General features: G+C 53.6%; 6 protein-coding genes and 1 non-coding gene across 7 annotated transcripts; 5 read left to right on the forward strand and 2 right to left on the reverse strand.

The window, feature by feature from the left end:
• Positions 1-664: 664 nt before the first annotated feature.
• On the forward strand, positions 665-3,327 carry VTN31DRAFT_5882 (uncharacterized protein; the record flags this gene model as incomplete). The annotated part of the gene is made up of 3 exons (XM_069406430.1): positions 665-844; positions 951-1,268; positions 1,330-3,327. The coding sequence occupies 3 exons, from the start codon at positions 665-667 to the stop codon at positions 3,325-3,327; spliced, it is 2,496 nt and encodes an 831-aa protein (XP_069258964.1).
• A 4,485-nt stretch (positions 3,328-7,812) lies between these two features.
• VTN31DRAFT_5883 (uncharacterized protein) lies at positions 7,813-9,337 on the forward strand (the record flags this gene model as incomplete). Its single annotated transcript, XM_069406431.1, has 3 exons — positions 7,813-7,848; positions 7,906-7,980; positions 8,060-9,337. 3 exons carry the CDS (start codon positions 7,813-7,815, stop codon positions 9,335-9,337), a joined length of 1,389 nt encoding a protein of 462 aa, XP_069258965.1.
• Positions 9,338-9,988: 651 nt separating this feature from the next.
• Positions 9,989-10,809, forward strand: VTN31DRAFT_5884 (uncharacterized protein; the record flags this gene model as incomplete). The annotated part of the gene is made up of 3 exons (XM_069406432.1): positions 9,989-10,015; positions 10,100-10,653; positions 10,716-10,809. 3 exons carry the CDS (start codon positions 9,989-9,991, stop codon positions 10,807-10,809), a joined length of 675 nt encoding a protein of 224 aa, XP_069258966.1.
• A 518-nt stretch (positions 10,810-11,327) lies between these two features.
• On the forward strand, positions 11,328-14,886 carry VTN31DRAFT_5885 (uncharacterized protein; the record flags this gene model as incomplete). The annotated part of the gene is made up of 6 exons (XM_069406433.1): positions 11,328-11,553; positions 11,616-12,932; positions 12,985-13,184; positions 13,234-13,467; positions 13,522-14,783; positions 14,862-14,886. 6 exons carry the CDS (start codon positions 11,328-11,330, stop codon positions 14,884-14,886), a joined length of 3,264 nt encoding a protein of 1,087 aa, XP_069258967.1.
• Positions 14,887-15,088: 202 nt separating this feature from the next.
• Positions 15,089-15,160, reverse strand: VTN31DRAFT_t68. The gene has a single exon. It is a non-coding gene; the product is annotated as a tRNA-Gln (tRNA).
• A 457-nt stretch (positions 15,161-15,617) lies between these two features.
• VTN31DRAFT_5886 (uncharacterized protein) lies at positions 15,618-17,363 on the reverse strand (the record flags this gene model as incomplete). The annotated part of the gene is made up of 4 exons (XM_069406434.1): positions 15,618-16,309; positions 16,362-16,836; positions 16,890-17,091; positions 17,146-17,363. The coding sequence occupies 4 exons, from the start codon at positions 17,361-17,363 to the stop codon at positions 15,618-15,620; spliced, it is 1,587 nt and encodes a 528-aa protein (XP_069258968.1).
• A 6,266-nt stretch (positions 17,364-23,629) lies between these two features.
• Positions 23,630-24,316, forward strand: VTN31DRAFT_5887 (uncharacterized protein; the record flags this gene model as incomplete). The annotated part of the gene is made up of 1 exon (XM_069406435.1): positions 23,630-24,316. One exon carries the CDS (start codon positions 23,630-23,632, stop codon positions 24,314-24,316), a length of 687 nt encoding a protein of 228 aa, XP_069258969.1.
• Positions 24,317-24,880: the final 564 nt, after the last annotated feature.

A 24,880-nucleotide genomic window follows, 5' to 3' on the forward strand; every position in this document is an offset into this window, starting at 1 on the left:
GGTCAAGGTATGGATACATGTCCTATCGGATAACGTTGGCTGGTGGTCCTGCGATTTTTTCTACGTCGCCATTTAAGGGTTTATTCTCATGCCTTCTGTCTGTATTCTACTGCTGATATGTGTCGTCGGTTCTTTTGCCCATGTTAGATAGACTTTTTTTTTTTTTTTACTGAATGATACCATGGTTTTGCGTCTGCCTTTGATCTCCCTTGCAAATGACTAAAGACAAACGAGTACGGAGTATGTACGGAGTACCTCTGCATCATCTTCTGCAGGTGACCAAAGTCACGTGAACAGATCGCCATAGGTAGTATGACCCAAAACCGTTTAGCGCCACCCCGTAGGGCGAAGAGCCGGTCTTGGCAGCAGGCCTTGATGCCTTAGACTCGCGGCATCCTTGCAAAGCCAAGGGAGAACGTCTGAGCCGCGTCCGAGAGGCGAACAATCCAACAAGAAAGTGAACTGTGCTGAAATTCAAATAAGAACGAAAATTCACGATAGATTTCGGTCTTGATGTGGTCGGAGTTTTTACGGGGATAGATTTTTTTTTTCCTCTCCATATTCTCGTTTTTCTTTTTTTTTTCTGTCTTTTTTCTTTTTTATTCGTTCCACGTTGTCGCCATTTTTTTCGGCCCTCTCTGAAATCACTGGTTGAGAGGTCACCATGTCGCGAAAGCGTGGTCACTCCGAGATGGAGACCGCGCAGCCCGCGCAGCAGACCTCATCAGATCAGACCGAAGATCTGCGCCAGCGACTTCGCAATTGCGTGGAATTCGCCGCGCTCATGCAGTACATCTTCCTATTTGGCAAAGTGATCAAGATCGACGAGGACTTTGGGATCGACGTAGGAAATCATCCCTTTGTTATTTTTTTTTCCTCTATAAAACAAACTCTTGGCCGTTTGTTTATGCGGCAAAAGGCTAATCGGAAACGTTGCCAATCTCCTGCAGGACCTCGAGGCAGAATGCCTGAAACCCGAACCGTCGGACCGGCTGCTAGACATCGGCCTGGCGATGCTGAAATTCGTCTCGTCCCATCGTGGCCTGACCCATGAGAACTTTGACGAGTACACCCGCCGCCAGTACAATGCGAAGGCGCCGCACAAGCCGAACCCGTTCGGGTACGATGAGGAGCCCAAGAGGTTTCGCGATTTCGACATCTTTCAAAAGCTGCGCGTGCTGCATCAGCTGAGTATCTGGACGTTTCGCAACCCGGACCGGATTCGGGAGCGGATGCCGGAGCAGAGGGAAATCGATCAGACACAATGGGTTCGTTTGTCTCGAGTTTCGGTGGTAGTGAACAAACAAGAGTCTAATGCCATATGTGCAGCGCATCGAAGAACTCGGGTACGATCGCCATGACCGTCTCTACTACGTCTTGGATGACAATCGGCTCTACCGTCGGACGGATCCTCCCATTCCGCCGCCGCCGCGCCCCAAACCAAAGGCGAACTCTAGACGGGCTCGGGCAGCGGCGCGTGCGGCAAAACGCCGCAAACTGGAGGCTGCCCAGAGAGGCGAAGAGGAGGAGGAGAATACCCATGCGACAGAGGAAGAAAAGCCAGAGCCTTCACCGCAAGAATACAAGTGGGAATGCATCGCCGTCACCCTGCAGGAATACAAAGACTTTGTCGCCACGCTGGAGAAGACCAAGGATCCCAATGAGAAGATCCTCCGGGACCGGTTAGTCAAAGACGTCTTGCCGGTAATCGAGCAGGTAGAAGAGGAACAGCAGAAGAAGCGGCAGAAACAGGAAAAGGAACTGTTGACCATGCAGTTGCTCGCAACCGCCAAGCGGTCCAGTCGGATCGCGGACAGGATGGAGCGAGAGCGAAGGGAGAGAGAAGAGAGGGAAGCGGCCCTCAAGCGCGAGGAGGAACTTGCCGCTGCGCTACGCGAGCAAGAGCGGCAGAAGAAGCTGGAAGCGGAACGGCGGCATCGGATCATGACGCGCGAACAGCGCATTCGAGAGCGTGAGCACAGGCGGATCCTCCAGGAAGCGGAGATGGCGCGATTGCAGGAAGAGCAGCGGAAGCTCGAAGCCGGTGAGTCGCGCGCATCGGAGCGACATCTCAAGGCGGAGATGGCACGGCGGAAGAAGGAGATGGAGAGTCTGGCGGAGGAGACGTGGATTTTTGACTGCTCGGGATGCGGTGTTCACGGCGAGAACCTCGATGACGGAACGCATAGTGTTGCGTGTGAGCGATGCAATGTGTGGCAGCACAGCAAATGCCTGGGCATCGAGAAGGAGGAGGCGGAAAAGGAGGACTTCCACTTTGTGTGCAAGGACTGCAAGCAACGCGAGGAAGACGCAAAGAAGCCCAAGATTCCGCCGTTGAAGCTCCGCATTGGCCCGCCGGCGTCGCCTTCGAACAAGCAGCAGGTCGAGTCCAAGCAGGGCGAGCCTTCTCAGGCTCAGCAGAGTCCGTCTACGCGTCCCCAGGATGGCGCTCCTCCCGTTTCGAATGGTCTTGCGCCAGCCAAACCTCCATTATTACCAGCCGGCCATCATCCTCCCACGAATGGGTCATTTCTTCCACCAGCATCCCCGTCCAAGCCGCCCGCGCCGCCCGCTGCTCCGGTATCGTCCACACCATCTTTCCCGTCGCAGCCCGCTACGCACTTTCAACCACCCCCAGAGGGAACGAGAGTTACTGCAACTGCACTACAAAATTCAGCGGCACTACAAAACGCCATGGCGCACCCCGGCCATGTATCCCGTCCTTCGTCCTCCCACTCGGCGTACGGCCCAGCGGCGGCGTCGCCGATGCAGAACCCACCGTCCATGTCTCCCACTCAAGGGAATCGAGACGTTGGGCCGCTCGCTGGGTTTCCAATGCCCACGCCCAGCGGTTCAGTGCCGACCACGCGGCACGGCCATCACTACAATCAAATGGTGCAGCCACAGCAGCCCGGCTTACCGCCATTCCAGCCCGGCTTGGAACGGCGGTCATCGCTGTCCAGCATGCAAGGCTCATCGTTCTCGCACACACCGCCTCCGGCACCGCCGCAACCGGGCATGCCGTTCTCCGGACTCAGTCCCACGAAAAACAGTCCGCCTCGTCCGGTGACGGGAGGGAGCACGCCGAGCGGAGCGCCTGTTGTGCCGCCAGTCCAGCGACTAGAGCCCAGTCCAAAACTGGTGATGGGACAAGGCTCACCGGATGCGCCCCTCCCACCACCTGTGAAGACCATGCCGACGAATCAGGCACCGCCTCCTCCACCACCCAAGGGATGGGACACATCACCGAGTGGGCGGGAAGGAACCAGATCGCAAGGACCACCACCACCACCACAGCACGAACAAGGCAGCGGTGTCCGTTCATGACTTTTAATTAGGGGGCTTGGGGAAGGGAGAAACAACACAAAACGGTTTGTATTGTAACTCAGGGAGCAGTTATCTGCAGCCAGTGCATCGGGAGTGTTGGGTGTGTCTGTATTCTGTACCTGTAGACTAGTCTATTTTTTGTTTTTTTTTTTTTCTTCCCAGGCGAAATGCTGCAGACTCAGTCGCAGCAGTACTTTTCGCATCAATATCCGCAGGCTGACCCGTCTTGGCTGCAGCAGCAACATCACCACCAGGCCCAGCATGCCCAGCAGGCGCACCATCAGCAGCAGCACTCGTCGCTAGCTGCGCAGCAACATGCCCAGGCCCAGGCTGCAGCGGCCGCCGCCGCTGCGGCTCAGCAGCAGCACTATAATCGCATTGCCATGGCTGGCGCCGGGTCTGCCGGTGTCGGGTTAGAGGGAGCCGTCAGCGACGAAAACCGAAAGGTGTTTATGTGGGTGGCAGAGCTGCTCGATCCGAACCGCCGTGAAACGGCCTTGATGGAACTCAGCAAGAAGCGTGAGCAGGTGCCCGAGCTGGCTTTGGTGATTTGGCATTCATTTGGTATGGATTGGGTTCCCTTGTCATGATGATGGGTGGAAAGGAATCTTAACTGACGTGAGTGTTAGGGGTCATGACGGCTCTGCTGCAGGAGATAATTTCTGTCTACCCGCTGCTCAATCCTTCCCAGCTGACGGCGGCTGCTTCGAATCGGGTGTGCAATGCGCTGGCTTTGCTGCAGGGCGTTGCCTCTCATAATGATACCCGTACACTGTTCTTGAACGGTATGTGTCCGTCGGATGGCCTTGTTCGTTCGCAATCTGACCGCGGACAGCGCATATTCCGCTCTTTCTCTACCCTTTTCTTAACACCACCTCAAAATCCCGTCCGTTCGAATACCTCCGTCTCACGTCGCTAGGCGTGATCGGCGCCCTAGTCAAGAACGACTCGTCGGACGTCATCAACTTCCTGCTCACCACCGAGATCATCCCCCTCTGCCTGCGTATCATGGAGACGGGCTCGGAGTTGAGCAAGACGGTGGCCATCTTTATCGTCCAAAAGATCCTGTTGGATGATGTCGGCCTGGCATATATCTGCGCCACCTACGAGCGATTCTACGCGGTCGGCACCGTCCTGAGCAACATGGTCACACAGCTCGTCGAGCAACAAACGGTGCGGCTGCTCAAGCACGTTGTCCGTTGTTTTCTAAGGTAGGAAATCATTCCTTTCCGGCCCAACCATTGGCATTGATATCGACTAACGGCCACCAGACTGAGTGATAACAACCGTGCTCGTGAAGCCCTTCGGCAGTGCCTTCCCGAGCCGCTGCGCGATGCAACCTTCTCTTCGGTCCTGCGGGACGACGCAGCCACTAAGCGTTGCCTCGCGCAGTTGCTCATCAATCTCTCGGATAATGCCAACGATGCCAACAACGCTGTTGCGGCCGCTGGTACGATGTAAAGAATCGCAACGATACATGTTCTTTGATGATCTGCATGAAACGGATTTACGGCGAAACGGAGTTTTTCTTTTAGGCGCAAAAGAAAGATGTGTTTCTTCTTCTCTTGCCCCAAAGCCGGTATCGGCGTGCTTTTCTTTCGGTCCCGTTCCAGGCTTTGTCATTTCCACGTGTCCTTTCCACGTGTTCCATTTGGGGGTTGATAGGGGGGAGTTTGGTTTGTGTTCTTGTCTGGGGAATCATGTGTCGGGCAATGTCTTTGTGCAAAATGACAATCTTGAGAGCATTAATGCTCCTGGTCAAGGTATGGATACATGTCCTATCGGATAACGTTGGCTGGTGGTCCTGCGATTTTTTCTACGTCGCCATTTAAGGGTTTATTCTCATGCCTTCTGTCTGTATTCTACTGCTGCATGATCACATGCGATTTGCCAGTCCCAGCCTTCCGAGAGACCCCTTGGTGTCCGTTGAGATAGACGTTGTCGCCATTTCAAAACTAGATGGCTGGTGTTTGTCGAACAACGAGGAATTGATTCCTCGCTCCGGGTTCTCTGATGTCGGACACACTGAGCAGGGCAGAATTCAAAAGGAATCGAGGAATTCAGGCCTGGTCTCCGAATCTCTGCTCTCACACCGAGCAGGACAGAATTCAGAAGCTGACAAATTCAGGCCTGAATTCAATTGATCGTGTCTGCGATTGAAAGAGGAAGTAGGTTGGTGAACCCGTTTTGTTTCGAAGAAGTGCAAAGTCAGGTCCTTTTATTGGGCGCGTATCGACAGATAAAGTCTGATATAGGCTATTTATAATTCATTATTTTTTAATAATGAGCTTGGTCCCTTTTTAGCCAAGAATGATCTTTCACAGACGGTCTTTTCCATTTGATCCCATGAATTTGTGACGATTTTTTTAATATATCTACTGCGTTTTTCTCAAAGTTAACATGTTTTGTTGTTCTGCTTTGATGGCGGGTTGTACATTACGGATACCCAAGGAATGCTGTGGTAGGGTTTATGTTGAGCGATATGTTTGTTGATTTTTGTGGACTTTTTTATTTTTTTTTTCGGCATAATATTGAAGCCTACACGAGTTGATGCGCGTGGTTTCATGTGTTTGTGGCGTTGAGTGGATGGGGATAACGAAGGGAAATTGTCTTTTCTTCTATGCGTATGCTGTGTGGACTGGGGGAATCTTCCACGAAGCTTTATGGGTGCCATGTTGAGGAATGAGATCTAGTGCTTTTCAATGTCGATGATTTTTTTTTTTTTTTTTTTTTTATTTCGAGGCCCGTTCACTCGGTTTTCTTTACATCGTTTGCACTCGTAAATCGATTGACTCATACGGAGTACATTACTTGGATACCATCACAGTAATGCCCCAAATTGAGAAACTGCTCGTGCAGAGTTGCTTGCTTAGTCATCCTCAGGTCTCAGGAGAGCTCTGGAACCGAAAAGGAAACCCCACATCACGAGACTCCGAACGGGAAAGCAGATCCAGATCCGGCTCCGAGGCACCGTATCAAGCGTCGATCCCACCAAAGAGGAAGCATGGGGTGACTGACAAGGCTGATCTGTCTGACTAAGAGGTGCGGAGAAGAGACTAAGCCTGTTATGGAATAGCCAGTTCACTGATAAGTAACCGCTTTGATAAGCCAGACTAAGGTAAGGTTCAGTTCACCGACCCCGGGCCGACCGCCTCTCTCTCTCTCTCTCTCTCTCTCTCTCTCTCTCTCTCTCTCTTCTCTCTCTCTCTCTTTCTCTCTCTCTCTCTTCTTCCCTCTCTGGCCGACCTCTTGCCCCGGGTTTTGGCTGTATTCCTTCAGCCTATCATCGCACCGGGCTCGTCAGGAACTCTTCGCCAGGTCCCACGGTGTCATCCAGCCTCGTGCGGCTCGCCCTCATCAGTTCGCGAGAAGAAAGGGCCCTTGAATCGAACCGTGGTTCGTCGTCGATCCCCAAACTCAAGCGTTCCAGAATCCTTCCATCGGGCAGCCTCCTCCAGTCACAGTGTACCACAACGTTCTCCGATGAGCATGTCCAAGACTACCTAATCCGGTCTGCTCGTCCGTACCCTCGCTCCATTGGGACGCCGTTCCTCTCCGACCCGTTTCCCTCAAAGTATGTGGGCTTATATCTAGAACGCTATGCGTCGCGTCTCAGCGTGAGACCAGATCGAGAAAAGAAAAAAAATAAAAAAAAATAAAAAATAAAAAAAAAAAAGGCGTCTCAGATAAGGGACAGAAGACGAAAAAAGACAAAAACCGTTGCGCAGATTGTCCACTTCTCCTTCTTCATCCCAAGTTTAGCAACACCAAACAAAGCCAGGCTGTGTATCGTCGTGGTTTTGCTCTTCCCAGCAGCCGGTCAACAAAGACAAGACGGCTTGAAACACGCCCAGCATCCACCAGCAACAGTGGTTCTGCAACGTCTTCCCACCTGCCCCCAGACGGTTATTCTGTGCTCCTGTTTTCCCTCAATTGGGTAGAGACACGCCAAGGTTTGTTGCATTTTTTCCTCTGTTACCAAGTTAGTCCAGAAACGGTTGTATTCCGCTGGCCTCTCCGTCATTGCATGTCTGTGGCTCGTTTCTGTCTGTGTCGGCCGTTCTGGCTCGCACACAGATATCTCCTCTCTCACACACTCTCTCCTGCTCGTTCCGTTCTGCGCGAATATCCCTCAGGCCGTTTAGCCGACTGATTTGGTTTACAAATAACAGACTCCGCGCGCTTCCCTCCACCATCTCTTCCGGGGTTGTGTCCTGCTCAAACTTTCGTCTCATCTCTGCTGGGGCTCCCATCATTCGTCAGGCCCAACCCCTGGTACCTGTCATTCACTGCCCTGTTCTCTCCAAGTCAGTTTGCCAAACCAGGAAAATCACAGGATCCTGGTCACGCTCAGCTGTCACTGCCCACGTCATCTTTCTCGCAGAGACGGAGTTCTTCAAATTTCTCCCACACTGGGGCATCGCTCGGTTGCTTTTCTTTTTTTTCGTCTGGATCTCGGAAACCCCCTAATCTGAGCCAACCATCATGGAGGCCCAGACCACCACCACAGGAGAGCAATATGTGAGTCATTCCGCTCTTGTGTGTGAAGGTGATCACTGATCACTGACACTGGGTTAGGCACCTCTGGGGGTGTCTAATGGATACCCGGTCCCCAACAACGGCTATCTCCCGGCTCTCCTACCTGACCCTTCGGTAAGTGTGTACGCCAACAGAAGGAGATATCAAGATTGAACGTCAAAAAGTCTGAAGAACACGGCTGACAACATCACAGAACATGTACTCTGACGCAGGTTCACAAAACGTCCATCTGGACCGTGGCATGATGACCCGCAGTGGACGATCCATCGTGTCACCAAACTCCCCTCTGGGTGCCAGCCGCAATGCGGTGTCTACCAACAAGGTCCGTGTGATCAAGGAGCCACGAACTCGGCGGCGGGCAAAGCAGGCCAAAACAGAAAAAAATGCCAGCCCTACCATCACGGCCCCGCTCAGCGAGCTCACCAAGAATATGGTGCACATCCCCATCCGAGACATGGAGGCCTGGGTCAATCGCCCCATCGAACAGCGCCGTCGAGAGGTGCAGCAGAAGAACGGCAAAATCGCCCGGCCGATGAACTCCTTCATGCTCTACCGTTCAGCATATGCCGAGCGAACCAAGGAGTGGTGTGCCCAGAACAATCACCAGGTTGTCTCCCGCGCATCAGGTCAGAGCTGGCCGCTTGAGCCCAAGGAAATCCGCGAGAAATTTGAATACCTCGCTCTGATTGAGAGAGACAATCATCAAAAGGCTCATCCGGAGTACAAATTCGCGCCCAACAAGTCGCAGACGCCGCCGCGAAAGAAGCGTAACAACGACTACGCGAGCAACGTCGACGAGGCAGAGTTTGACATCCCCGAGACATCTCATCCCTTGTCAAAACGGGCAAGGAGCTCGGAAGTGGACAGCTGCTACGAGAGCCGCGAATCCACTCCGCTGGATAGCCAGGGATCCATCCTGTCCGAGAATTTCGGGCAGTCGGACTGGCCCATGAGCCACCCCCCGCAGCACGTCAGCAATCAGTCCTTACCGGGGTTGATGTCGCCGATGGAGGCGCCATCCTTCTACTACCCGCAGCATGGACGCCCGTCCAGCGCCACGGTGCGCTCGCACCCCGATGACTCGTCCATTGCCAATGACGGCACTTTCGATTCCTCCGGCACGACCTTGGTCGGCGTCCCCGGTGGCACTCACCAGGATCTTCTGCGCTCCTACTCGGGCACCGCCGCAGCCACAAGCCAGCCCGCCGGTCACATGGATCCCCAGCTTCTCCCTGTCGACCACAATGGGAACAACAACTATGGGCTCTGGCAGGCGGACAACGAGCTCGGCGGCTTCGCGCCAGTCCCGAACCAGCTCGCAACCGGCTCCGTCTTCGACCCCATGCCCAGCTATACCTCGGTCGCGGCGGACGATGGTACGACGACGTGGAATGTGCCCGTCGACCAGGGCGTTGGGGAAGCTGGCAAGGAATTCGACCAATGGCTCAACTCTCAGGCGGCGGCCTTCTAACGAGTTTCAGAGAGAGACCAAGAAAGACTGACGACTCATGTACTCTATCTGGGATTGGGTGGTTGTGTTTTTCCTTTCCGTTTCCGTGCACGGCGTCCCGTGTTGATCCCGGCTGGGTTTTCATGTGGAGATACCCCGAGATTGGTGGGCAATGGTGTTTGTCTTTCGTTGAGCTTAAAGAATAGTATTTTGTTTTTAGATTGACAATATTTAGTCGCTTCATCCGCACGATTTGGTTTCAAGAGGATCGATCGGTATGTATGATAGAATCTCCCCCGGGGGGGTTCTGGTAAGGATTGTAGTTCTACATCCAGTTCTACAGCAAGGGGACAGCCTTGGCAAAGTGTAGCACTGAGTGCAGCTCTACACAATGCACGCGGACGAAGATGAAATCACTGCAGGATAACAGATCAAACGTAAACTGTTCGGCGACTCTGTGAAGCTAAAGTTCCACTATTTTTTGCTCAATGCTGACTTCAATCTCAGAGTGGCGTGAGATTTGTTCGTCTGATATATATCTCACCGAGTCAACGGTCTCGCAGAATCAGCCTAAACCTGATTCAGATAGCCTGCCCTGACACTTGCCGCATTAGGACTAGTCATGATCACTTCCCTTCTCTGATCTTGCATGAGCAATTCAGCAGCAGAATCATGTACGGCGACCTGGGTAATAAACTGGTCTGAAGCCCAATCCTCGTCCCTGTTGATAGAAACTTCCTGGGGAAATAAACTGAAATCACCGACTAACTTGCTTGGATTCAGGTCCAACACGCGAAACGCACCCAGTCGCTAGCCAATCTCCCCCCTTATCAGACCGAACTGGTGCGGTCCGTCGCGCGCGAAGTTCGCGATCTGGACCGCGATGTTGCGCGTCTGCTTGCGCCCTTCGAGGGCAATTTCACTCCTTCGGCGGATCCGGCCGTCGCATGCGCGTTGCTAGTCGATCATCTCGCCATGCGGCGCAATAAGCGCTGCCTGTTGGCCTACCACCGCGTTCGGACCGAGAAGTTGGAGGAGATGTGCTGGAAGGGCGTGGATGTTCTGGAGCAGCAGGCGCCTTCCACGGAGAACGACGAGAGCGGCGGCGCGGCTGGTCTGCAATCCTCCGCTGCTGCTGCTGGCGGCAGCAGCGGAGGCGGCCAGAGCTCGCTGAGTCCCGAGGAGGAGGAGTACTTTCGGCGGTACAGCGACCTGCTTGCTGCGTATAAAGGCCCCTGGACCGATATTGATTTGACGGGCAGCCTAGAGCCGCCCAAGGATTTGTTTATCGATGTGCGGGTGCTCAAAGATGCGGGCGAGATCCAAACGGAGTATGGGTATGTTTATTGTCTCTTGTGGAAGCTCAGGACGAGTCGTGGGTTTCTGACCGTCTGTGTAGAGCCATCAACTTGACGAAGAACAGCCAGTTCTATGTCCGGCAGGGCGATGTCGAGCGCCTGATAGCGCAGGGCTTTCTCCAGCGACTAAGTTAGCTTCGCATCATTCGATTGGGGAAGCAAGATGCTTTCTGTAGATTTGCCCATGTTATTAAAGCTCTGAATACCAAAGTAACTATTCTCGATCAAGGAACTATTGAGAACTGGCCCAACTATGACCGCCTGTGATACCTTTCATGGAGAACTCTTAGATGGGACACTTTTCATGGGATATTTCTGACGGATTCTAAAGCTGCAGCCAAGAAGGGAGACATGCAGGTCCATTTGCACCCTACGTCATTGAAGAGAAACCGGTTCTTCCAACCACCACAAAGACCAAACTTGATCGCATCCAATATTGAATTGATAGTACATTCCTATCTTCTATCTTATCGTTCCTATCAATCTTATCCACTGCACCGATAGATAATTGATAAAAGCAGAGTCGTATCGGTGGGGCGAAACTCTACCTGGCCCTCACAGCATCTGTCCAGTCTATGAATCATAATTGTCTTCAATTCCATGCAATTGTCAATAACCGGCCAAACTCCAAATAATATGTAGCGGTGTGAGCCATGGCGAATGCTGCAGACCGTGATCGTAGCAACTCTGACCATTCCACTGACGACATCCTCCATCGAAATGACGATGGCTCTCTGCTACTTCCGGCGAGCATTGACAATCATAACCAGCCGTGGCTTTCCAGCTGGACCAGAACAGCCTCGACATTACCCGGCAGTGTCGGCAATGTCAGAACCCCGTCTCGATCATTCTATCACCGTGCCTTTCACAACTCGTTTGGTATGCTGCGTCTCTTACACTTACCCCCAATAACAGAACTCTGTCGCTGAGCTTCGTTGCAGATCCTGCGCAGTATTCCTCGCATGGCGTGCGGGAGAAATCCGCCGAACTGGCATCACTGGCCGTGTCTGATGTTCCAGGGGCGCTGACCGGATCATCCGTTCCCGCAAGAACGGATGCGCTGCCGTCAGGTTCGGACCGCTCTCGGCCGGGATTCCCGCGTTTCCAGACTTCACCTCCTGCGGTGACGTCTCAGCAAGAAGGCGGAGTGGAGACCGCGGAGGCGCGTAGAGATTTGGATGGTCTCTCGAGTTCCGCATTGACGGCGATGATCCGAAATTCGGCCATTGCTGAGAATGATACGGAATCTGCCGATGCTACTGCGTCTGACGATGCATCAGAAGCGCCCGTTCACGATGAGCACACTCCATTGATACCCAGTAGGCATCGATCCAAACATCTTCCCTACCTCACTGCGCCAAGCGTTGAGCGCCAGGTTGTTCGTTCCAAGTCTTACACGTCCTTTGCAAGACCTCGTTCCCGGATCCGCCATGTTTGGCGACTTGTTTCCCATCCAAAATCTTGGGATCGGCGCACTGTATGGCGGCAAGGAGTCGTGTATCCGGCTAGTCTGCTGCCAGCGGTGTTCCTGGGCCTGCTCCTCAATATCCTCGACGCACTGTCCTATGGCATGATCTTGTTTCCTCTGGGGGAGGCGATGTTTGCCGATTTGGGCTCCGATGGAATCTCCATGTTCTATGTTAGCACGATCATCTCGCAGCTCGTCTTCTCCTGCGGCGCATCCATTTTCCGCGGTGGCATTGGCAGCGAAATGATCGAAGTAGTTCCGTTCTTCCACAAGATGGCCTTTAGCATATTAGCACGCGTTGGCGAGAACAATCCCACATCGGTTCGGGCGACCACCATCCTTTCATTCTCGATCAGCTCCGTCATCACGGGCATGGTATTCTTTCTCATGGGCGCCTGCCGCCTGGGCGCGCTGATTGGGTTCTTCCCTCGACATATCCTGATTGGGTGCATCGGAGGCGTTGGGTGGTTTCTCGTTGCCACGGGCTTCGAGGTTTCGGGCCGACTGCCCGGGACATTGGAGTATAACCTACCCATGCTGCGTCGGCTCTTCCGGTTCGACACTGTTTTCCTGTGGACGGTTCCGTTGGTGCTGGCGATCACCCTGTTGACGCTGAAGCGATTCATCAAATCCAACTTCTTGGTCGGTGGATACTTCATCCTTGTTGCTGCCATTTTCTACCTGGTCAAACTCATCGCCGGAATTCCAATGTCGACCCTACGTGACGCTGGATGGGTGTTTCAGGCCCCGTCGGCGACGTATCCATGGTGGCACTTTTATACCCTCTATGGTATGCTTGGCCCTCCAACTCGGGACATCCCCAGCCTTCTGACACAAAGCAGATTTCTCGGCCGTCAATTGGGTTGCCCTGTTGGATACCGTTCCGGCCATGTTTGCGCTCACCTTTTTCGGCGTTTTGCACGTGCCCATCAACGTTCCAGCACTGGGCATCTCCACGGGCGAGGACAATCTCGACATTGACCGGGAGCTGATTGCACACGGCATTACAAATGCGCTATCAGGAGCAGCCGGGAGCATCCAGGTGAGTGATTCGCCCTTGACTAATCTTCCAAGTGGACTGACCGCTTCAGAACTATCTCGTGTACACCAATAGCCTGCTGTTCATCGCCAGCGGTGGCAACTCACGGCTCGCAGGGATCCTGCTAGCGATAGCCACCGCCGGCATCATGGTCGTTGGGCCTGCGATAATCGGGTACATCCCGATCATGGTGGTTGGAGCGCTGATTTTTATGCTGGGCATCGAGTTGATGGAGGAGGCCCTGGTGGATACTTGGGGAAAGCTCCATAAACTGGAGTACTTGACGGTACATGTTATATCCATTGCGATCCGTTTTTTTTCTATCTACTGACACGTGTAGGTTGTAATCATCGTCGTCACAATGGGCGCTTGGGACTTTGTGATTGGGATCTTTATAGGAATCATCCTGGCCTGCGTCAGCTTCGTGGTGCAGACGTCGCGCACGTCCGCCATCCGAGCGATATACTCGGGCGAGTTTGTGAGATCGACCGTGCGCCGTCCGCCGGTCCAACAGCGCTACCTGAAAGACGCGGGACGACAGACGCAGATCATCAAGCTTGCCGGCTTCCTGTTCTTCGGCACAATCGTCAACGTCGAGACGACCGTGCGCGGTCTGATCGACGAGGAAGCCTTCTCACGTCGTCCCATTATCCGCTTTCTGGTCCTTGACTTTACCAGAGTCAGTGGTCTGGACTTCTCTGCCGCAGAAGCGCTGACGCGGATCAACCGCATCGCCAACAAACGAGGCGTGCTCACCATCATCTCCGGGCTGGACGTGCAGGGCGAGGTGGCCAAAAGTCTCCAGAACGTCGGGCTGTTTGCCGCCGAGAGCAGCAACGTGCAGATCTTCGAGACCTTGAACTCCACGCTGGAATACTGCGAGAACGAGTACCTCAAGGTCTTTTACAGCCGCAAGGAAGCCCTGCTGTCCCAGCAGCAGCGACGGAGCAGTACCAATGACCCCGGAGCGGCGGCCCAGTCGTCTTCTTCTTCTTCGCTCGATGTTCCCAGGGATCAACCCGCACATCCCGCATCATCATCCGCCCTGGGCGATCTGATCACACTCAGCCATTCCCCGCGGCGCGAGTATCTCCAGCACGCAGCAGTCACCACCCTCCTCCACGAGGACAAAACCGCCTCGCAGCTAGCCGCGAAATGGTCCTCGTACCGACAACCCTTGCCGCTCCTCCTCCAGACCTTCCAGGACCTCTCCTCCTCCTCCTCCACGCGCTCCGAGAGCTTCTGGTTCCCCGCCTGCGCATACTTTATCCGCGAGACCTACCCCAGGGGAACCATCCTCTACCGCGAAGGCGACCCACCCGAGGCGTTTTACCTGCTCGAATCGGGCATGCTGCGCGCCATCTACGAGCTGCCCCAGGGTCGATACTCGGAACTCATCGTCGCCGGCCGCCCATGCGGCGAGCTGCCCTTCTTTGGCGGTACTCCCCGCACCGCAACGGTCAAGGTCGAGCAGGACTCCGTCGCGTGGTGTCTGACCTCGACTAAGTGGAGTGAACTGAAGGATCGGGAGCCGGAGTTGGCGCGGGAGTTGCTCAGTGTCAGTTTGAAGTTGACGGCGGAGAGAATGGATAGTATTACATCGTGAGTACCCGTGATGATTTAGTAGTACTTATTAATAGACTGCTGGCTGGCTGGACTGGACTAACGATGACTTGTTAGATATGTTTTGACAATGGCTGCTTAGCTAGCGCCAAACATTGGTCGAACTCCGCCATGATTGTACATGTCTTCAATATGAAAGAGTAGTCTGGACAGTGAATGTACATGAGATGACAGACTGAAACTATGTGCAATAATAGTTATCGTGACTATTACTTAATTAAACGAGTGACGAGTTCAAGACTTGTCCGTGGGCAGAGAGGGAAAAAAAAGAAGGCAAAAAAGCTAGACCCCGCCCGGATTCGAACCGGGGTTACTGGAATCAAAATCCAGTGTCATAACCACTAGACTACGGAGTCGAGGCTTGAAGGATTCATCAGTCTTATCTGTTTATAGTCATCCTTTGCACTTCTGTAGGGACAACTCAGGCAAAGTCATAAAAGTATTGATGAACTTGATGGCAACTGGGCTTCTTGCCTGCGGCCGTCCATTTGGCCGACTCATTGCAGTTCTACGACCTGGAACCGCCAAAAGACTACAAAGACTACCGAGTATGCATTGCAATGAACGCATTACAATTAAGAACCACTACAATGGTATCAATCTAAATCACGTACACAACACATGATCTCGGTACAGCAAAGCCCGGGTATCGTTGCGTCAAGTAAACGAGTGTCAACAGCTCTCAAACAGTAGACAGAACGAGCGCACAGCAGCGCATCAGCTCATCCTCACCTCCTCCGTTGCATACACCAAGGATTGTACCTACAGCGCCCACCACTTTTCATACTCCACACTCGTTCTGACGCGAGGAATTCAAGCCGCAGCCTGGACAGGAGTAGCAGTCGAGGCGACGTTCACCTGGTTGGCCGCGCCGTCGGCCTCGGTCTTCTTCTCCTCAGCAGGGGCGGCAGCCTCGCCAGCCTTCTCCTCAGCAGGAGCATCCTTGCTGATCGGCTCCGGCTTGTCACCCTCTGGGATGGGCTCCGTCGTCACAGCATCCTTGTCCTTGTCCTTGGGCTCCTCAGACTTGACGGCCTTGCTGTTGCGGCGGAACAGGCTGCCCAACTTGTTCTTCGGCTTGCCCTCGGCATCGGAGGTTTCCTCGGGCTTGTCCTTCTTGCCCAGGCTGCCGAAGAAAGACTTCCGCTTCTCCTTTTCCGTTGGGCTCTTGGCAGGGGAGGCCGGGGCCGCCGCGTCCTTTGCGTCCTTTGCTTCCTCAGTCGCCTCCGTGGTCTCAGCAGCCGGGGTCTCCGAGGCAGGGGCGGCAGCCGCGTTCTCGGACTCAGCGGGCTTGGAACCGGACTCCTCAACGGGGTTCTCCAGCTGCGGGGCGGTGCTAGAGACCGGAGTGGTCTCCTTCTCCGTCTTCTCGGGGGCGGCGGCAGAACCCTTGTGGAAGAAATTGCCGAAGATCGAACCGCGCTTGGACTTGCTGGGCTTGGCCTCCTCCTTGGTCTCCTTCTTGTCCTCTCCCTTGGAGGCGGCAGAGTCCGAAGCAGCGCCAGCTGTGATAGGGTTAGCAATGATGCAATCCATGAACTGTCAATGTCCACATACCCTCGGCGTTGGTCTCAGCAGCAGCCGCAGTCTCAGCAGCTGGGGCCTCTTCCGGTTTGGCCTCGGCCTCCTCCTTCTTCTCTTCCTTCTTCTCCTCGTGCTCCTTCTTGCTCAAGATGTTGCCAAACAGACTGGTGCGCTTGCGGGACTGGGAGCGGCTCTTCTTCTCCTCGGTCTTCTTCTCCTCCTTCTTGTCCTCCTTATCCTCGGCAGTCTCCTCCTTGGGGGCAGCCTCCTTGCCCTTGTCCGACGATTTGTCCGACGCCGGCTTGCTGAACTTCTCCAGCTCGGCCTTGTAGCCGTCGCTGTTGGTGATGGTCTCCTTCTCCGCGGCCGCCTCCGAGCTCTTCGCCTTGATGGTGGCGACCCAGCTATCACGCTCCGAAGCCGAGCTGGCCTGGAAGGTGTGCTTCTGGCCACCGACCTTGAAGGAGAACTCGTTGCCGCTCTCCTTGGTGACGTCGGTCACGTCCGCCTGCCAATGTTAGTGATCCGAGCAAGAACTGGTTTTGGAGAGGTAGAACATACCAGCAGGAAGATGCCGGCCGGAGTAGCCTTGTCCTCAGCACGCTTGGTGAAAAAGAGGAGACCCTTGCCCGTCTGGGTGGCCCAGGCGGCAGTCTTGTGGGCGGCCGAGGCGTTCTTTTCGCCCTGAATGTAGTTGGAGAGATTCTTGGCCTCGACAGCCTCGTCGCTGAAGTAGAAGTAGCGCTTGGAGAAGCGCAAGCTCCTATACCTCGGGTTAGCATTCTGGACGTCCTGAGCGGCCGGCATCAGCACTTACTTGACAAGACCAGGACCCTTGTAACCAAGCGTAGCATCCGTCGCCGGGGGCACTTCCTCCTTGGCCTCTTCCTTGGCCTCCTCCTTGGGGGCCTCAGCGGCAGCGGCCTCGGTGGAGGCAGCAGCGGGCTGCTCGGCGGCAGGCGCCGCGTCGGTGGTGGTCTCGGCCGGAGCCGGAGCGGCAACAGTCTCCTCGACGGGCTTCTGAGTGTCCGACATTTTGATTATTAGAACAATAGATTAGAAGCGAGTAGAGAATTAAAAGTACGTCGTCCGTGACAAGCACGTAGAGGGGGGGTATCACAAAGAGAAGAGGGTATCTCGGAGGGGGTATCTCAAAAAACAAAAAAAACAAAAAGCTAACGAGACACAAACGGTGACTCGTTGGGGTATCACAAGGAAAAAGGGAGGGGGTATCGGATAACAGCTGACGGGGCAGCGAGAAAAGTTGATGAGAGAAAGATGGAAGACGGCGAAGAGAGAAAAAGAAGAAAAGAAGAGAAGAGAAGAGGAAGAAAAAGCACGACGGGGAGGAGCGAAAGAAAAAGCAACCAGGAGGCAGGAGCAAAGACGGCAAGCGCGAGGGTGGAGACTGGCCGAGTTTAGCTTCAGGGAGCGGGGACCTGATGAGCATTGAGCGCCTGTGGTTCATCGTCCGGTGAGAGGGTGGCTGGCCCTGGGCGATTGCCCATTGGTCCATTTACCGGCCGCTTGGCCGCTTGGTCGGATGGGCCTGCAGTCAGGACTCAGGAGAAGCTCTCCACTGTCTCCTTTCCTGTCTTTGCACGCCTCCTGAGGCCTAAAGGGAGGATTACGAGTCCTCGGTACGGAGTATTTACATAGGTTAACCTACTGAGGTAATGCACTGTATGTATTCGTAGTTGCTAGCTGAAGGATCGGATGGTCTCGACGCACGTGGTCTTCCAAGTCAGGAGTCAGGACCATGGATGAAACTGGCATGGTTCCGTCACTTGGTCAGGTGCTCCAAGACCGGGATGGCGTAATGCACACCCAGGTCATGTGTCCGAGCACTCGCTCCTTCCTTTCTTGAGATACCAAGTTAAAATAAGAATGGGATTGCGACCTCCTCGAGGCCAGCCCCCAACTTCCAGAGCAGATCAGGATTTCGAGCATCAGGAACCTCCTCGTCTGTGCACCAAGCCTAGTAACGGCGAGACGGAGCTCATACTCAAAGCGCTAATTATGGTGGGAAACTGGGAATCCCATAGTAAGTTATGCAGTGTGATTTTCATCCCGGTGTGGAAGCAAAATCCTGTGGAAGGCCATTCGGAGCAGTGGGGCCTTCCAAGACACACCATCTCTTTTCGTCTGGGTCTTGGCAGTCATTGATTGGTGATTGGGGCTTTGAGATTCGAGCTGAGTCTGATCATTGGTCTGAGAGCTGACTAAGAACTGATGGTGATCTTGGCATGTTTGTCTCATACTGTCCTCGTCTCCTCGAGTCCTCCGTACTCCATAGCCTACTCGGAAGGGAGTTGGAGAATTGTTGCATTCAAACTTCCAAGGACGGAGTCACCGAATCTCTCGAGTTTCCTTTGAGAGCTGCTTGGTCATGGAAATTGTCCTCGCTGACCTGGGTTGCGACTTGCGACCAGGGAGGGGTGGATTATCATGGTGTGGGACTATGACGATGATCATCCATACAGAGGACTAATATGTACATATGTATGGGCCAGACAAAGTTTAGGTTAGTCTGGACTCCTAGTTCTGATGGCGGACGGATCTTCGTAAGTTGGACGGAGTGTGTCCCGTCCTCCGTAAATTTCCCTCAACGAAAATTGAGGAACAACGGAAGAATTCAAAGCTGTCAACCAGGGCCAAGTTGGCTGCGAGCAGTGTCTACTGCACTTTGTACTTGTATGCAATCATTCGCCGTGCTAGGGGGTACGTCTTTTGGGCATGACTACTCGTACGTACCGAGTATTCTGTACTCCGTAGTTATCCCGTATTTCAGCGAGCACTCGTCAAGGGGCTTGTACGAGTACGAGTACTCCGTTCGGTGTGACATCGGAAGACGCATAACCTAGTTACGGAGTACCGTGCTCCATCCGGATTGCTCGTCCAAGGACGCACCAGAGAGCCCTAAACCCTACGTTATGTCCTTGTTTTGGTAGGTTAAGTGAACCGATGACAGCAATTCGAGCACTGCTACGCTGTGCCCGTGCGCGCGTAGCAGAAGGTTGATAAGATTCTTAGAAATCAGCAAAGACATCTTCTCCTACTTGTCTTCCATCGCCATAGGTCTACTCCGTACTCTCATCACAAAGACCGTCCACAGTTCTCTGGGAGTGGGGGCTCGACAAAAGCCAGAGTGCTGAGTTGGCCAGCAGACGAGAGATATCAAGAGCACGTCACTGTTCATTGTACTCGCCAGGCTACAGTGCTCTGCCCCATAATCAGTAGCTGGAGAAAGATCCTTGAATTACGACAATATGGGAGAGAGCATCATCCGGCCTGATCTCCCGGGACAATGTCGGCCCTGCGAACATCAGAACATTCGAACCTTATTATTGAGAATAGTCGCTGTCTTCTGGTCAAGATGATATGGCGTTTTGCATGCTTCGTTAGCCCAGATGACAATGACAATGCCCACATTGACACTGAATATCTTCGAACAGTCCGAGTTTGAGAGAGCGAAGAGGTCCGAATAACGCTGCAGGTGGCAGTGTCTTTCAAAAGCAAACTGACGGGTCAAAACTCGTGCCAGTGATCAACATGGACAGAGACTCGATCATAACAACGGTTGGAGAGTGTCCGGTCCGTCAAACGTGGATCCGGTTAGCATGCAAGAAGTGGAGGCGGGCAAGGATAGCCAACGCAGACAAGGGCATCGACGTCATAACTGAAAGTGACCTCATGAGACAAAGACGCCTGTATCATGAGAAGCAGTGCGAAGAATTGATACTCAAACTAGCCGACTTAACGCCGGCGCAAGGGTGTTATTTCGCTCCTTATCCAGTTTCATGTCTCGAGAGAAGTCCAACACATGAGCCTCGAGCAGCCGTATAAGCGACCTTTTCCTAGCTGCCAATCAAATCATATCTCAAAGAGTGAGTACGTGAACTTACTCAGCGCCTTTGCTTCCAGCATATACGACGGCAAGTTGTGCTTGGAAACAGGGTTTAACAAGATTATTTAACAAGATTACCCAGACCTCTCGGCCAAGGTGATGTACTCGCTGGCCCTGTCAGTGTAGCGCGCGTGCGGCCCAGAACATCTAAGGGCATCACAGACCTGTTATTGCCGCGCACTTCCATCGGCTTGAGTCGATAGTCCCCCTAAGAAGCCAGCGGCCCGCTTTTCCTTCCACATCCCACAAGTCCCTCCCCCCCCCGCCAAACGTCATCGAACCCGCCCTTTCGCACAACCGCTTTCTTTGCTGGATCATGATATGGAAATGGCTGAACTTTCGCACCTAGCGAAACACATGAAACCGTGAAGTGAAGACACCTCTCGTACTGATGCTGTTTCCAGTGCTTGAGCGGTGACTAGCAGTGTCGCGACGGTAGAAACTCGAGGTTCACTGCATGGCGTCAATTGATATTGCCAAGGAAGTGACACATGTTGTTCCGACGACACTCGTGGAGGCAAATCCAAAGCTCGCCGGGTACGAAGACACATGAATTGTCAGAATGGGTGCGGAGTCTCCCTGCGAAATGAGAAATGTAAAGCTAGGAAAGTCAGCCTCCAATTGTCTCCCAGTAAGAGCGGTCTGTTTGGAAATTGTGGCATCGGATCGGTGTTTACCCAACAGCCGAAGATCCATTTCGGGGAGTACCCGTGAGAGATTTGATGGTGAAGCAATGAACCCCGGATGTGATTGCACTTCCCCTAAGGGCGCGAAAATCTGTCGTCATGACTTCCAGATCGAGAGCTATCGCAAAAGAATTGCCTAAGACGGCGGGATTGATTTGACACACAGCTCGAATGCAAAACCTGACTGGACTCGTACTCTCTTCTGTGGCTCTCGACCGGTGCAGATCATCACCAAAGGGACAGTATGAGTTGAATTGCAGTTGAAGAGAGATGGTCACCAAATGCAAAAAAACTCGAAGGCATATGGGATTTCACCGGGGCGAGAGGACAGGCTTAAACCGGATTATGCCTCGACAGCGACATTCCGACGGCCGCCGACTTGGTGACCAAGGACTGGCAGATCGCACACTCATGGACCAGAGAATTCTCTCTGGGTTGGCTGTTGAAGACCATAATGACGACTTCAAGAAGCATTCAGGCAGGCGATCTTCAGCCTGACATTATCGGCGAGAAGAGCATAGAAGTGACTTTCGGACAGCTTCTTTATCCGAAGCTATGTCGGAAGTCGTGCTCAATTGTCCATCAGTAAGATCAATTAGCCAAACTTCAAATCATTACCATGGTAGCAAGTACCGAGTACTGAGTACACTGCCAGAATCCCATGTGCCCAAACCGAGGTCCGAAGATAATCAAGTACGTATGTAGGCACGAACGACATGGAGTACTCCGTCCATACCTGAGGAAAAAAGCCATTGTCTTCAAGCCGAGGGCAGCGAACCGTCCAGAGAGGGAGGCCTTCGGTCCAGGGATTTGGAGAACACGAGCCGCGATCCCAAGCGGAAACGAGCTGAAGTGCTAACCGATCGGTCCTGAATCCTGATCACTTTTGAATTTGGATGATTGGATCGAATAGTTCCCTGCTCCGTCCTCTGTAGATAGCACATTCGCCCATTAAATCCCATGAGAAGCACTCGCGATTTGGCTCCATGATATTGTACTGTGCCGGGAGCTCCGGCCTTGTCGTGTTGGTTCCAAACCTCCATCCAAATTACTTCACTCTCGTTCTCTTCAAGCCTGTGCGGAGCATTTTGAAAGTAATTAGGCGTCTGTGGATTGTGGAATCTATTTCTACGTATAATTATTCCGTACTCGTACCGGGACAACATAAATGCCTCAAGTGCGGTGCGGTCCAGCGTAGCATAAGTAACCTTGATCGCGGGAGGATGTCATCACTTGCAGAGTTCCAGGTCTCTTCTGCCGACAGAGCCGTTCAGCTTCTCACAGCCGGAGGGATGACTCATACTGTACACATGTACATACATACACCGTACTGTTATCTGCAGAAAGAGTCCCTAGGGCCATAGCCTCCCTCTATTGGGCGACGGCTCAGGCACACGAGCCGCTAGACTGATTGTGGCTGCTACTGGGAGCCGATAATGTTTCCTGCACCAGACTCAGCCCTGTGCAAGAGACTGCAGAGAGCCTCCGAAAAGGCACCCGGGGACCGCTGGCTGTTGGGAATTGGTGCACTGTGACTGTGACTCATACCTGGCCGAGAATGAATGGGGCTGGCGCTGCGAAGTAAAAAATTTTTTGCCAGGGCGTGCGCCGCCATTGGCTCTGTGGCCCGTATTGCCATGATTGCCCGCCGCTCTGGCCCTTGACCGGCAGACCAGAAGGCCGATGCGACCCACCGTCGTCCCATGCTCGATTTGGGAGCCTGAGGTTAAAAAGAATGGATGCCCCATCGCTGCCTGGCTTTCTCGCTTCGACTTTTTCCTCCTCACTTTTCTTCCTCCACACACACACTTTTTTTTTTTTCTTCTCCCCATCACCGTCATCTCAATTGATCCTACTGTGTATTTGGAGATTGTTTGTCATCATGGCGGCTTTCTAAGCATCTCGTCTTTTACCCCGCGCTCCGTCTGCTCGCAAGAGACAGACCCCCTGCGAACCTCAGTTCCCACGGTTTCTGTTGAATTTTTTTTAAAAACGACTCAATCCGCTCCGTCCAGAGTCTCTCTGAGACTTGGCCACAAAGCCAACACCAATCTCGTCTTGTTCGACACCACGTCGTCCACCACGGATACCCTTCAGCAACCATGGCTTCCACAACTTTCCCCTCAGCAGCCACTGGCTCAACCTCCCAACCCGATCGCCAGCGACAAGCACAATCAGCTCGAGGACTTTGTGCTATACCCGCCTGCACCGACTTCTCGCCCGCAAGTCAAGCTTCGGGACGAGCCTGCCACCGCTCGACAGACTACGACTCATAATCAACTCCCAAATTTGCCGCATCTGGTGAGCGGACATCGTCTTGATTGTGCACCGAGGGACCTGCAGCATCGTGAATCGCACATTACTGGTTCTGGGACACGCGTGTCTCAAGTGTCGAGGTCGTTCCCGTCCTACGCAGGGTCCTCTCCGTTCACGACTCAACGGTTCAATTCGCCGACTCGAAACCACCTAGTCCAGCGTCTATTCGCTGCGTCTGTGCATCCCAATTTGCAGCGTCCAAACCAGCATCTCGCTTCCCAGCCTCAGAGTCCCTATCTCGCGTCCACCGCCAACACAGTCCCATCGTCTCAACATCGTCGAGTGGTATCGTCGTCTGATCTTCCGCAAGGTGAATATACCCGTGGCCCCGCACTGGTCTCGCTTGAGTCAATTTTGTGGCACCTTGTGCTGACGATTTCTCGCTCACAGCCATGGACACATTCAGTCTCCCTCCCACCCACTTTGCAGACGACATGGACTCGCCAGTCATGTTCGCCGGCCATAACCTGCCCGGGACGGTGTCCCCGAAAGACATCTTGGTGGATGCCTCCGCGCCTCCATCCACGTCTTTCACGGACATCAGCACCCCTCCTTCCTTTGGCAACTCCCCGGGCACCTTTAGCCAGAATACGTCGCCCATGTTCCAGGCTGATTTCGAACTTGCCCCGGACCATGAGACATGGGAATCGCTCTTCCCTCCTGACGCGATCTCTGTTCCGCTAGATGACGTCGATGCGCAGTTCAACTTCGCTCCGAAACCTGTTCCGAAGCCCGTTCCGCAGGCCCCCGTAGTCAAGTCAGCGTCGTCTCCTGAGTTGTCTCCAGGAGCGAAGCCCGGCCGTCGCACCACTCTTCCCTCTACGACAAATGGGGTGAAGAAGACCCGGCGGCATCACAAGGAGGTTGTATACAACATGGATGACCCCGCTGACAAGAAGAGGTACAACAACACGATGGCCGCCCGGCGGTCGCGTGCTGCCAAGCAGGAACGATTCGAGGCGATGCAGCGTCGCATCGAGGAGCTGGAAGCGCAGCTGGAGCAGTCTAACATGCTAGTGGAACAGTATAAGTCACAAGTTGAGACCTTGGAGGCTACCCTCCGGGCGCAACAGGTGTAGACCTGTCCTTTCTGCCTGGTTCTGATTTGATGATGCTGGATTGTGTCATGTTTTGATCATGTTTGCTGTTAAGACCGTGTCAGCCCACACTCGAGGGCAATCGAGCCGAGGTTCTTTTTTTTTCAGTGCGGTTTGTGATGTTTCTCGGATACTTTGGAGGATCTTGACTGTGCTGATGTCGGGTGTTTTCCCATCGCGAGTGTCCTCTCCTTTACGGGGAAGGCTCGCGTCAAATGTGTTGTTCTGATCATTTGTTTTTGTGTTTGATTTTGTCTGTGCCGGTTCTGATGTCTCCTGCTGTTGACTCCATGTAGAGAGTGTCAGTTAGGATTGACTCGTGGCCAGACGTGTTTGAATACAACTTGTGTGCTTTTCAAAACAAAAAGTGCTTGATTGCCTATATGCTACGTTACGCTTGACTTCAATAAGATTCATTTGCTACATTACATGGAAGAACCATTGTCCTCCGTGCGGACTACTCTGTAATAGAGGGACGATTAAGAGAGTCGATTAAAATCGGCCAGCTCAGACTTGCCTTTTGTCCGTCATCGGATCTCGTGTACG

The sequence above is a fragment of the Thermomyces dupontii genome (assembly GCF_041956625.1).
Source record: "Thermomyces dupontii strain NRRL 2155 unplaced genomic scaffold VTN31scaffold_6, whole genome shotgun sequence".
Classification (NCBI taxonomy): domain Eukaryota; kingdom Fungi; phylum Ascomycota; class Eurotiomycetes; order Eurotiales; family Trichocomaceae; genus Thermomyces; species Thermomyces dupontii.